The following is a 12910-nucleotide window of genomic DNA, read 5'->3' as shown; positions in this document are numbered from 1 at the left end:
CGTGTTTTCAGCCCCGTCCACGCGATTCTCGTAATCCCAGGTGGCCGTTCTCCCCTCGAAAAGAGCCGCACTCGAGATTTCTTTTTCTGTATAAAAGGAAACGGAATTGAAATCGGCTTTTCGAAATTGCGCGCCACCCCCATTTTTTCCCCGGAGAGAGAAATGCAAACACGGCTTTGCTGAGCATGCAACCGATCTAAAAACGAAGAAAAAAATGAGGATAATATCGCATGGATTTACAAAGATGCACGAAAAGAGAAGATTATATCCTTTTGCAATCCTAAGATAGTTTAGATTCTCGTATCTCAAATTGACAATAAACGCGTAAAACTATTTAGATCTTTCTTTTTTAAATCTGGACAATTTCTTTAATTGAGCAGTCAAAAAAAAAATGTAAATATTGAATATTAAATATTCAAATATTTTTAAATATTTAATCATTTGCGAATTATTTAATATTTTTGGTTTTGAATTTTCCGCTTTATTGAATAATAAATATTATAAATATTTACGATACGAGTAATAAGTTTCAATACTCAAACGATGTATATATTAAAAAAATATTTACATTCGGACAATAATTTAATAATTTAATTCTAACAATGAAAATATAGTTAAAATTAAAAACATTATTTACATTGATAATTTTTTTATAATTGTAATGATTTTGTATATCTATTCCTATAATAATAAAACAGTTGAAAAAATAAATAAATAAAAGGAGAAAATTTAATTCATGATATATTAGGAAATACAATCATCTTATGTGAAAAATAATGAAATTAAAAAGAATATATAAATTATGAATAAATAAATAAATAAAATTAAAAAATTATAAAAAAATATTCAAATTTTTGAGTTATTTTATATATATATATAGAATTCGTTTTACTTTAATACTTTTATATTTTTAATTTTATACGAACCAAAATTTTTATGCATATATATATATATGCATAAAAATGCAATATACTATGGAATTTAGTTTTTATATATTTACTTTTAAAAAAACAATTAAACTATTTTATTATACTTATATAAGTATAAGAACTAATTTTTTTTCAATATCAAATTTGATTTTTAATCAGATTTTCACATTTATAATTATAATAAATTTTTGAAAAAAAAATTTGCAAAAAATATAAACACTATTAAACATAATTTTAATAAAAAAATTATTTTTGTAATAACTTCGTTATAATTTTTGCTTTTTTTCAATTTATCATTGAATTTTATATATTATGTTATAAATATTTATGAAATATATTAAAAAATACATATAAGATTGAATATAATTTTTTATATTTAATAAAATGATTGGTAATAAAAAATTACTGAAATAGTTTTTATTTCAAATATCATTATCTAAAACCATTTAAGTTAATATTTGAATAAGTAAAGAAAATAGCCTTATTTTAAAAATCTATAATAGTGGCGCTCTCTTACGAATTTTTAAAGAATTATAATAAAAATCTAATCTATAACAATTATTATATATGATTAAATTATTAAAGGTTATACAATTATTGTAAAAATTATCAATGTACACTATTGAAACAGAAATAAAACTAAAATAGTTACATATATATAAGAGTATTTAATTTACAGATATACAAACTTACCCATTCTTAGTTGTATGTATTAAAAATTTTACACATCACTGACACATCATAATTGAGTGTACCCTGAATTGATAATTTTTAAAGATTTATAAGAATTTTTGATTTATAAGAATTATATAATGATTAAATAAATCATATGTCTAATTGGTGTACAAATATATGAATTTATTAATTACATATTTATATTGACATTAAAAATAATATTTTTATCCAAAAAAAAACATAAAATAAATAAAAATAAATGAAAATAATTATCATAAAGAAATCTTTTATTTTTTTATGCAAATAAATTTATTTCTGAAAAAAATAAATTCCACTTATGATATGTGTTATAATGTTCCACTATTAACAAAGAAAATTAAAATAAAATAATTAAAATACAATATTATATTATACAAGAATTAAAATAGAAATAAAAGAAATAAAATTTATAATTAAAAATTTGCATTTAATATTTTTTTTTTATATAATCAAAAGATATATATAAACAAATACTAAAATAAAACATAATTGAAATATTAATATTAATTTTTTAATATATTTACACACTGACATGTTATTAGTATATTTATAAATACATCGTATAATCACAGACAACTTATATTTTTAACTTATATTAATATTAAGTAACACATGTTCTGAAGTAGACTCAACGGTAGTCTCAGCTAAACTGATCTTTCCTTCTATACTTGCTACGGAGAAGAGCTATACCAGGGTACACTCAATATATCCCCGAACATCTCTGACCAATCATAGAATATTCCCAACCAATCCCTCGAAGTAGAATCACAAATGTTAGAAAGGGAGAACTTTTACAACACAGCCTGTGACGGCTAGCAGACGGAGCATGCTCCATTGGAATATTCTAAATCCCTCACTAAAAGGGGTGTGCCCTACCGATTCCAAATAGAAAGAAGGGAAGGGATATATCTACCATCAACAACACTAGAAAGGGTAGATGCGTTTTAAAAAGCAAACTGAAATGTTAAAAAGATAGACTATGCTCGATTATAATACTCCAATAACTAAAGGGGTGTTTCCTCTAAATTCTAATAATATAAGGAAAAAAATTGTCCAATTCATAATATATTTTGAATTGAATTTTATTTTTATTTTCACAAAATTTCTAATTTCTTCATAATAAAATAGTTTTATATATTTTTATTTACTAAATAATGATAAAATAAAATTAGTTATAGAAAAAACATCAAAATAAATCAAAAACATTAAAAACATATAGTCAATATCTTTCCAGCTAAAACACCCTTTTTTAGCAGTTACCCCTTTTTTGAGATTGAAAGGGGTGTCCTTTAGTAACCCCTTCAAAGGGGTTAAAATACAAAGGATGATATAACATTACAGAAAAAAAGTTTGTGTTAAGGGAGACAACACAATTACAATACACAATTTTAGATATACTGAATTTTTTTTTTTAGTTTACATATAATCAATTAAATTATATTTCAAAATTTTTAAATTATATTATATAAATGTAATGTAATTTCTATATATCTCTTATAAAATAAATAAAGTTATTAATCCATAATTTAATTCAAAATTAATTAACAAGCAGAATAAAAAATTATTATCTTTTTAAATCCTTCTTTCTTAAAAATAAAATCTAGTTAATAAAATATAAAAGAATAACTTTAATTCAAGATAAAGTAAAACATAACCTAAAAAATTAGAAATTTGATAGAAAAAATAAATAGAATCAAATAATCTCTTTAAATGAATAAATATTATAATGAATAATGAATATATTGAATAATGGAAAAAAAAAATATATATATATATATAATATAATTTGTATACCTGAAAAAAATTATTTTTTTTAATTTCTATCCTTTTTAATTTAATAATAATAAATTTTTAAGACTAAAGATATGCATATATAATCACAATCAATTTTAAAATGAATTAAAAACTATTAATAAAATAACAAAAATTGACATTTTATTCGTGAAATTAAAAAATACAGAAGTTTTCTTTATCGACAAAATTTATAAAAGCCATATATGTATTTTCGTTTATCAGTCTCTGTGTATAAATTGTTTGATATTTAATGATGAATAATATCTAAATTAAATTAACATAATATTATTTAAAAAATGACATTATATCATTTTGGAAACTGTTTAGCTTTAGTTTATGTTCCATATTACCTTACTTATAAATATTCAGGCTTGTAAGTACATTGAAACTATTCCTAACCTATTTATAATTCTAATCTATATATCATTGGAATGTAATAATATATCTAAAATAATATTATTATAAATAGATTAAAATAATATTATAATCATTTTCAAATTTATTTTTATTTTAATGATTCTATTAATGTATAATAATATTACATAATTAATTGCAACTTAAATTTTATCTAAATACAAATAACAACTTAAATATATCTAAATACAAATAATATATTTAAAAATTTTCAGATCAGAATATGGTGCATTTTGGAAATGTATTCAAGCTGGAGGCATTTATATATTCACACAATTAGTAAAAATGCTTGCACTTGCTACATTTTTTCCTACAGCAGACAATATAGGAGGTGAAGGTTTTGATTTAATTGGTGTATGTATTTATATATTTTTTTTTAATTTAATATTAATATATATGTATTTGATATATTTGAATTGACATAAAATAAATTTTATAGGAATTTTTAAAATCTTCAATAGATTTAGCTGATTTGGTAGGAATATTATTAGTTTTGAACAATATTCCTGGTAAAGGACATGCAAAAGTTTTAACTGCCGGAGTTGGATGGGCTGGAGCTGAAGTATTGCTTACTAGGTTTCTTTTGTTATGGGTTGGAGCAAGGGGTGCAGAATTTGATTGGAAATATATTCAAAAAAGTCTTGAATCTAACATTAATTTAGTAAGTAATATTTATTATATATTTTGAAAAAAATATTTTATTAATAACTTTTAACATATAGGTACAACATATAACTACAGCAACACTAGTATGGTTATGGTCAAGACATGATTTAAAACGAAGTTTTGTTCCAATAGTAGTTAGTATGCTTATACTTACAGTTTATAGGCCACTTATCTTAGATTTTCTCATAGTATTTTTTTTAACTGGTCCTTGGTCAACTCTTATTGTTAAAGCTACAACTACATTTATCATGGGTATTACAACATTATACATGTATGCAGGTCTTGCTCATTCTATAGGTATTTTTTGAAAAATATTGTATTTTAAAATACTAATATTATAATTTTATATATATATATATATATATATAAAATAAATTATTATAAAATTATTATAAAATAAATATATATATATATATATTTCTTTATTTCTTACTATACACAATTAAAATAAAACAAAAATAAATCTTGTTTTAATAATAGATTATATTATGTCTTTTTAATTTTTTTATATTTTATATAAATTCATTTTATTTTATATATTTTTATAACAAAGGAATTCAATTGTACTAATGATAATATTATGCATAGAAACAATCCTTTATTTGCTAATATACTATTATACATCTTGATATTTAAATTTTGTATTTTTTAACAACAATTTTCAAAACACAGTTTATATTTATTTAAAAATCGTGAAAATATTAATTTAAAACATTATTAAATTTATAAATAACAAGAATGTAAACATTTTTCAAATATGATAGTAAATATTTAATTTTTTTTAGCAATTTCTTAATTTTATTGAAGAATAAATTTTGAATGCTAAAAATAGGATCATATTATTTCTTATTTTTCTTTAATATTTTACATATCTTTAGTTAATTTTTATACATATTCAACTATAACTTTTTTAATAAATTAACTGATTTTAATAAATTATTATTTATCTTATCAAACTATTAAACTGGTAAAACAAAAACAGATTCATTTCTTTATCATAATTATCCATTTTTAATAACATCATTCAAGGACATTGTATAAATTATTGTATAATTAATGTACAAAACATAAAATAGTCTGTCTTAATACCTCTAAGATGGAGGACATTGCAATCTTATAATTTCATCTCCCTCTGATTGACTATCACTATGATCAGAAGAATCTTCAAGGATATCATCGTCGTCGTCGTCATCATCATCTTGGTTTTGATCACTAGAACCTCGACGTGCGTTTAAATTCTGCATCACAATATAAAATAATTAAAAAAAATTTCTATATTATATTTTTATTCAACTTATATTTGTAAATACGTACTCTTACTCTTTCTGTATGACGAATATGTCTTAATAACATCCAAAGCATTCGCCTATCAAATGCATCGGATTCAGTAGTAGTTTCTTGTGCTCTATTCACTGCATTAGCTGTGACACACTAGAAAAAATCGTAAATAAAATAATATTACATATTTATAATAATTTATATTTTACAATGTTTTCTTTATACGTACACTTTCTAATCTTGAAAGCGAAGGCGGGTTTTCACAAGATGGAGCCCATATTTTTACATCACAATCAAGTCCACTTGTGGCAATAATAGGAATATGTGGATGAGGTTCTAAACAATTTACCTATACGACAGAGTGTTATTAAATTTTATTGTTATATTTTTAATAGATTACATACCACTCCTTGCTCATCGCCAGGCATCCAATTTACAATTGCTTCAGAATTCTTCTCCCAAATGAATATATTTCCACAATCTGATCCAGACATAACGAATTCACTCTTTGGTCCAAAAAAATTAACTCCCTTTACTGTAAAATATAAATAAATATAATATTAAATGCTAATTTTTATTTAATTCTTATTTCATTAAATTTTATCTACAAAATAATAGCCATATAGCTACATACACATACCAGTAGCATTATTCCTATGACCTTCATATTTATGAGCAAAATCTCCAGTTTGTGGTAACACTGCATCAAATAAGTATATATCTTCGTCATTATAAGATGCAAGAACTTCAGTTCCATCATAGTTATATAAAGCACAAGTTACATGTACGTATTTATTCGAACGCTGTAATTCATGAAAAGTAAATTATAAACGAATATAATTTTGCTATTAATTATCATTTTATAAAATTCGAAAAACATACCAAATGTTCAGGACATAATTCATGTACAGGTGCAGATACATTTCGTCTATCGTATATTCTAACCGATTGAGAACGACCACCGACACAAAATTCGTTGCTTTTAAGAGGATTACAATGAACACTGTATAATTGCACATGGGAGGAACCATCTTTTACCACTAGCAACCTATGCAATCAAATTATTTTTGTACATTATAAAAAAGTATGTTTCGTGAAAACTATTTGAAAGGCGTACTTCGTTGGTTTTTCTTCTCTAATATCTATAGATAGAACTTTTGCATCTTCACCAACAGACACAATTACATGTGGTGTATCCGGATGAAGTGCAAGTTTATGAGTTGGCGCGTTGTGCGTAGCTAGTTTTCGTGAAACACCACGTCTAATATCTAATAAACGTACTTGTCCATCACGAGCACATGTGGCCATTAAATTTTCTACATCAAATGGTAACCATTTGGTCTGAAAATTAATAATAATATAAATTTATATAATATTGCAAAATAAAGAAATTTTATTTATTTAAAATATATTAATGTATTTTAAACATTAAATACTTGAAACATGTTACTCCTATGACCACTAGCAAAAGAATGATGTTTTTTTCCTATTGCCCAGTCCCATATAACTACAGCTAAATCATCAGAACCACTGGCCAATAAATTTCCTTTTTTATTAAAATTTAAAGAATTAACACAACCCTATAAAAGTGATACAATTATATATTTTAATCTTTTAAATATAAAATTTAAAATATGAATATATACCTCATGTTCTTTAAGTTTATACATAAGTTCAAAATGTTCTACAACATGTAAGGAGCCATAATATCTACGTTGAAATGATGGATTGATGCCCATTTCACGATGAAGGAGTTCTGGTACCACAAACCAATTTGGTTTTGGTTTTTTCTTTTTTAAACAAGCAGGAGTATCTGATTCTTCTTCACTAGATGTTTGTTCCGTACCAAAATTTGAATAATTTGATGAAAGAAACTCCTCTAATTGTCTCAATCTCTGTTCTATTATTATTTCTATTAATATTCAGCAATAAAAATAATATACTTTTTCAAACTATGAAATTAATAAACTTAACAATACAAACCTTCATCTTCTTCAGAACGTGTAGCATCACTATCAATTTCTAGCCCCTCTTCATCATTCTTTATTTCTCTAGGAACTGCAGTTGCCTCAGTTTCTACATTTAAATACAATGTAGTACGAAAATCTTTTAAAAATTTTACATATCTCTTTTTTACCAATTACCTGGTCTCATTTCAACATCTTCAGTAGTTCTTTCACTACAATTATCCTTAGATTCCCTTATTAATTGTGTATTATCTACACTTTTATTTTCAAATTTTGATTTATTACACATATTTTCATTTAATTTTTGATGTTTACTTGATTCCTCATTAGAACTATTGCTATCATTAAAACTATCATCATTCACTTGAGCTATAAATTAAATATAATATTTCATAATTCATATATGAATAAAATATTTAAGTACTAAAATATTATTAAATTACCTTTTGAAATACTTCTTTTACACTTATTTTGATTATTAGATGGAGAACTTGATTCAGTATCATTTGATGAACTTGGAATATTGTCTTGAGAGGTAGTTGCCTCTGATGATATTGTAGAATTAAAAATAGAAAATGATGTATCTAACTGAGAATTTTTATTCTCATTTTCTTCAAATATATTTTTTTTATTAACAATATCACATTCATTATCAAGCAACGGTTCAACAAGTTCTTGTATTAATTCATCTGCTTTGTTGTTGGATGTAGACAATTCAATATCATCAACTTCTTTATACACCTTATGATAACTTTTAGAATCCATTTTTTAATATCATCAATCTACAATTTTCTATATAATAAATATTTCACTTGTACTTTTCATCTATCAATATTTATATTACAATTTGACTTTATCTGTAATGTAAATTTATATGAATATTATGATTATATATGTGGTGATTATAATTTGTCATATATATAACAAATAATTAAAAACATAAAAATATAATAAATTAAAAATATAAAATAAAGTTTTTCTGTATTTTGTAAAACATGATTTTAAAAATTATATAAAAATATATATAAAAATTAGTTTATTTTTAAATTGACAACAACTTTTATAAAATTTCAAAATTTCAAAATATTCAACAATAATATATACAAATAATATATGCAAAATAAATTTATAAATATTTACTTAATATAATGTAAAGGTAATCAAACAAAATTATATAAACTAATTATTAATTAAATTATATAATTAATTAAGTTAAATGTAATTATTAAATATATAATTACAATTATTGAATGATTATTAACATTTATTAATGATTCTTTTATTTTTTCAAAATATTCAATAAACTTTATTGTATTAAGATTTTCAATATCTTTAAAATAAATTATCATTTTGAAAATTAAGGTTAAAAATATTCAAGAAAGAAAAAAATGCATGTATACTTGGAAATTATTTTAATATTGATTTTAAAAAAATCTACAATAAATATAGAAGAACTTCATTCTATATTTTTAATTATTTGCATTATATAGTTATTCTATATGACACTTAAATTTAAAAAAAAATCAATTTCTAAATAAAAAAAAGTAATATTAAGAAGAAAAGAAGATGATTTAAATATAAATAAGTTATTAAATTATTTAAATATATACATATATCCTATATTTCATATATTTTATAAATTATTCTATTAATTTTTAATATTATATATAAATGCAATATTACAAAATACGAACATAAAATTAGAAAATATAAAACTAAAAATATAATTCAATTACTGTAATTTTCATTTTGAAATGCTTAATTAATTATTTATTATTACATAAATTTTATAAAATATTATTTTTTTAATACAATTTAAAAATACAGAAAATACGCAACATTTATAAAATAATGAATATGTAATCTTATGAATTTAATACGTTTTACAAAATACAGTAACTATACATAACCATCGACAAGTGACAGAATCAAAATAATTATTACACTGACCTGTCATCCGTAAAAACATATTATTTTTACGTATACTTAAATATACGAATAAAAAATTCGCACATTTACGTGTTACATAAATTTATTGTCCGTTAATTCCTTTGTAAATGAAATTAACTGATAAAATGGCTGATACTTATGAAAGTGTCTTATTGTTAGCTCACAGCAATGCTGTCCACCTTAACACTTTCAGTTCGGATGATGTCTTAAGACACAAAATGGCTGCTGTTGGAAAACTATTGCCCATTTGTAAAACGACAAATGAGAATCGAACTTTGTTCAGGACTGTATATAGCATGGGTGATAATATAGTGAAACTGGAAAATAAGCTTAAGAATTTTTTTTATTTTGCTTTATGTTATACTACAAATATGCAATTGGCGTAACTTCTTTTCTACTGTCTTCTGTTTAAGTAATTGACAAAAAGAAAGAATTCATAATAGTTTTATCGATCTTTTTTTGAAATCTTTTTGTTTTATAATGATGATGCATAGAGAAAGATAATACCACATAAAAAACTGTTCTATGAACAATTAATTTTAATCATGAAAAAGTGATTAATATGATAATATTTGACAAATTTAGAAATAAAATCGTATTTATATGTTGAAAAATCTAGATGGAGCAATTATTACATAACATTTTTTATACCTTTTTTTCATATTTATAATAAAAAATATAAAATTTAATTATTATATAAAATAATATTTATCAATATCATAAGTGAATTTATTATTTAAAATTTAATATTCTAATTAAACAAAAAATATTTTCTAATATTTGTGTATTGTAATTTAAATGGAATCTTATAAACAGTTCAAAACATGTGAGTATGAAAATAATCTTTCAGTCAATTTGTTTCATATAATTTATTCATATAAAGAAGGAATTGAAAAAAATAATTAAAGAAAGATTAAATTTTCATAAAATTTAAACAATTTTTTAAAATATGAATAATACAAAATATTTTTATTATATATAGTTTTTGATAAATTTTTATTGAAATTATTAAATAAATAAATATTTACCTTTCAGATAAAAACATTATAATGCAAAGAATAAAAATTTCATCTACATTAACTTCTTATAATAGATGTATGTTTTTAAAAATTTAAAACATTATTAAATTAAAAACATTAAATTAAAACATTAAATAAATATGTAAAATATATCAGCTATAGATTTAGAAAGGTTATATTATTAAAAATAGAAAATTAAAAAATGGCTAAAATATTAAATTTTTTCCGAACTATACGAAATAACTGGAAAAAATCTCTTATAGGAGGTGCAGCTTTAACATATGGAATTTCATATAGTAAAGAAATATATGAGTAAGATATAATTTTAAAAAATTGGATTATTTTTAATTGAAATATTTATAATATATATAATATTTATATTTATAATATATATATATATTAATTTTATGATAAAATTAACTATTATGATTAAATTAACTATTAATAAATTAAAAATAATATAAAAATAATATAATTTTTAGTACTGATCAATTAATGAGACAATATTGTGAAAGTATTTCACAATATGGTGATCTTCCACTTCCAACAAATATAAAACCTCGTCATGTAACTATTATTTTAAATCCAGCTGCTAAAAAAGGGTTTGATTGTTTGATTATAAATTAAAATTCTGTTTATTGATTAATTAATATTAAATATTATTATTATTTATAGGAAAGCTAAAAAATTATTTCAAAATTATTGTGAACCACTTCTGCATTTAGCTGGAATTGCTGTAACTATAATACAGACAGAATCACAAAATGATGCTCGGAAAATTATAATGAATTTAGATACACCTACTGATGCTATCATAGTTGCAGGAGGAGATGGTACATTATCTGATGTTTTAACTGGATTAGTAAGGAAATATGACTTGAATCTTAAATCAGTTAAACAGTGCCCTATTGGTATTTTGCCATTGGGACAAACAAATAAAATTGCAAAATCTTTGTATCATAAATACGATGATCTTTCTGATATAAAGCAAATGATAGAGGCAACAATGGCAATTATAAATGAAAAATCTAAAATGATGGATATGATTGAAGTTAAACCTATTGAAGTATATTTCTTTTATATAAACATAATTTATTTTTAAATTTATCATTAATTAATTTAAATTTGATTTTAAAATTAAAGGATAATCCTAAGGAACCAGTAAAGCCAATTTATGCTATGGGAGCAGTAGAGTGGGGTGCATGGAAAGATGCAAATGCTTTAGCTACAAAATATTGGTATTGGGGACCTTTAAAAAAGTATAAATATCTCTTTTTAATATTTTAAAATTTATATCTGCATTATGCTTACACATTATTTAATATATAGATATGCAACTTATATATTTAATGGTTATAAAGAAAATTTAAATAAATATTGTGATGTAATATTGAAATATACACTTCCTTGTGAAGGTTGTTCTCGTTGTAATCAAAAAAATTCAACAAATGGATTTTCTAATCTAAACACAAGATGGTGGCATGTATTTGCACCAAGGAATACTATCATTAGAGGTATATTTTTATTTATATATTCAAAATAAGTAATATCTTAAAATCTATTATTAGATTATTATTATTTTTTTTTTTTAGATAGTATTGATTTTAGTAAAATAATAAATGAAAAATGTGATATTCTCCATGAATTACCTATATCAACTTGTGAATTACATATAGAAACTTCTAATATAGACAAATCACAAGATGAATCTCCATCATCTTTGAAAGTGAAAATGGGTATTTAAATAAATATTTTATCTTTAAAAAAAATTAATATGATCATAAAAAATTGTTTTTATTATAGGTCCAAAGGATATAGATTATTTTTCTTTTGTATCTGAAGGTTGGAAAAAAGAACAAAATAATAAATCATTGTGTGAACAAGTAGTAGAAGCAAAAAAAATTGAATTAACTCCACAAACAGTAAGATTTAAAAAAAAAAGATAGAATTTTTGTAACTTCAATTTACTTTTAATTTTAAGTTATTAATTCACTTTTATAAATATTTTTGATATACATTACAGGTTGATAAACATTATACATTATATATCGACAATGAAGAATACGAACTAAAAGCAGTTGAAATTAAATTGTTTTCACAGGCAGTAAAAGTATTTTGTCCTCAATTCAAAAGTTGATAAAAGATGTATATAAGATAAATAAAATTTAAGAATTACTTA

General features: G+C 21.8%; 3 protein-coding genes across 5 annotated transcripts; 2 read left to right on the top strand and 1 right to left on the bottom strand.

The window, feature by feature from the left end:
- The first annotated feature begins 3649 nt into the window (after positions 1 to 3649).
- LOC122710842 (transmembrane protein 147) lies at positions 3650 to 4930 on the top strand. The gene is made up of 4 exons (XM_043928994.1): positions 3650 to 3810; positions 4067 to 4205; positions 4291 to 4512; positions 4574 to 4930. The coding sequence occupies exons 1-4, from the start codon at positions 3734 to 3736 to the stop codon at positions 4823 to 4825; spliced, it is 690 nt and encodes a 229-aa protein (XP_043784929.1). The 5' UTR covers positions 3650 to 3733; the 3' UTR covers positions 4826 to 4930.
- A 574-nt stretch (positions 4931 to 5504) lies between these two features.
- Positions 5505 to 9898, bottom strand: LOC122710836 (DDB1- and CUL4-associated factor 8-like). Of its 3 annotated transcripts, XM_043928985.1 has the most exons (13): positions 9713 to 9898; positions 8206 to 8619; positions 7940 to 8131; positions 7779 to 7871; positions 7442 to 7695; positions 7232 to 7375; positions 6913 to 7136; positions 6678 to 6843; positions 6436 to 6598; positions 6200 to 6330; positions 6025 to 6144; positions 5832 to 5948; positions 5505 to 5755 (listed from the first exon to the last, which is right to left on the bottom strand). In XM_043928985.1, the coding sequence occupies exons 2-13, from the start codon at positions 8525 to 8527 to the stop codon at positions 5609 to 5611; spliced, it is 2073 nt and encodes a 690-aa protein (XP_043784920.1). In that variant the 5' UTR covers positions 8528 to 8619; positions 9713 to 9898; the 3' UTR covers positions 5505 to 5608. The 3 variants fall into 3 exon arrangements, 2 of the variants coding, with proteins under 2 accessions (XP_043784920.1, XP_043784919.1); XM_043928984.1 differs by lacking the exon at positions 9713 to 9898 and having other exon boundaries at positions 8206 to 8632; XR_006345997.1 differs by lacking the exons at positions 5505 to 5755; positions 9713 to 9898 and having other exon boundaries at positions 6025 to 6131; positions 8206 to 8632.
- A 562-nt stretch (positions 9899 to 10460) lies between these two features.
- Positions 10461 to 12910, top strand: LOC122710838 (acylglycerol kinase, mitochondrial). The gene is made up of 9 exons (XM_043928988.1): positions 10461 to 10538; positions 10748 to 11043; positions 11214 to 11333; positions 11407 to 11797; positions 11875 to 11990; positions 12061 to 12245; positions 12324 to 12467; positions 12535 to 12653; positions 12755 to 12910. Exons 2-9 carry the CDS (start codon positions 10934 to 10936, stop codon positions 12866 to 12868), a joined length of 1299 nt encoding a protein of 432 aa, XP_043784923.1. The 5' UTR covers positions 10461 to 10538; positions 10748 to 10933; the 3' UTR covers positions 12869 to 12910.

The sequence above is a fragment of the Apis laboriosa genome, unplaced genomic scaffold, assembly GCF_014066325.1.
Source record: "Apis laboriosa isolate Shangri-la unplaced genomic scaffold, ASM1406632v1 scaffold158_cov153, whole genome shotgun sequence".
NCBI lineage: Eukaryota > Metazoa > Arthropoda > Insecta > Hymenoptera > Apidae > Apis > Apis laboriosa.
This window is presented reverse-complemented; position numbering and strand designations above follow the sequence as displayed.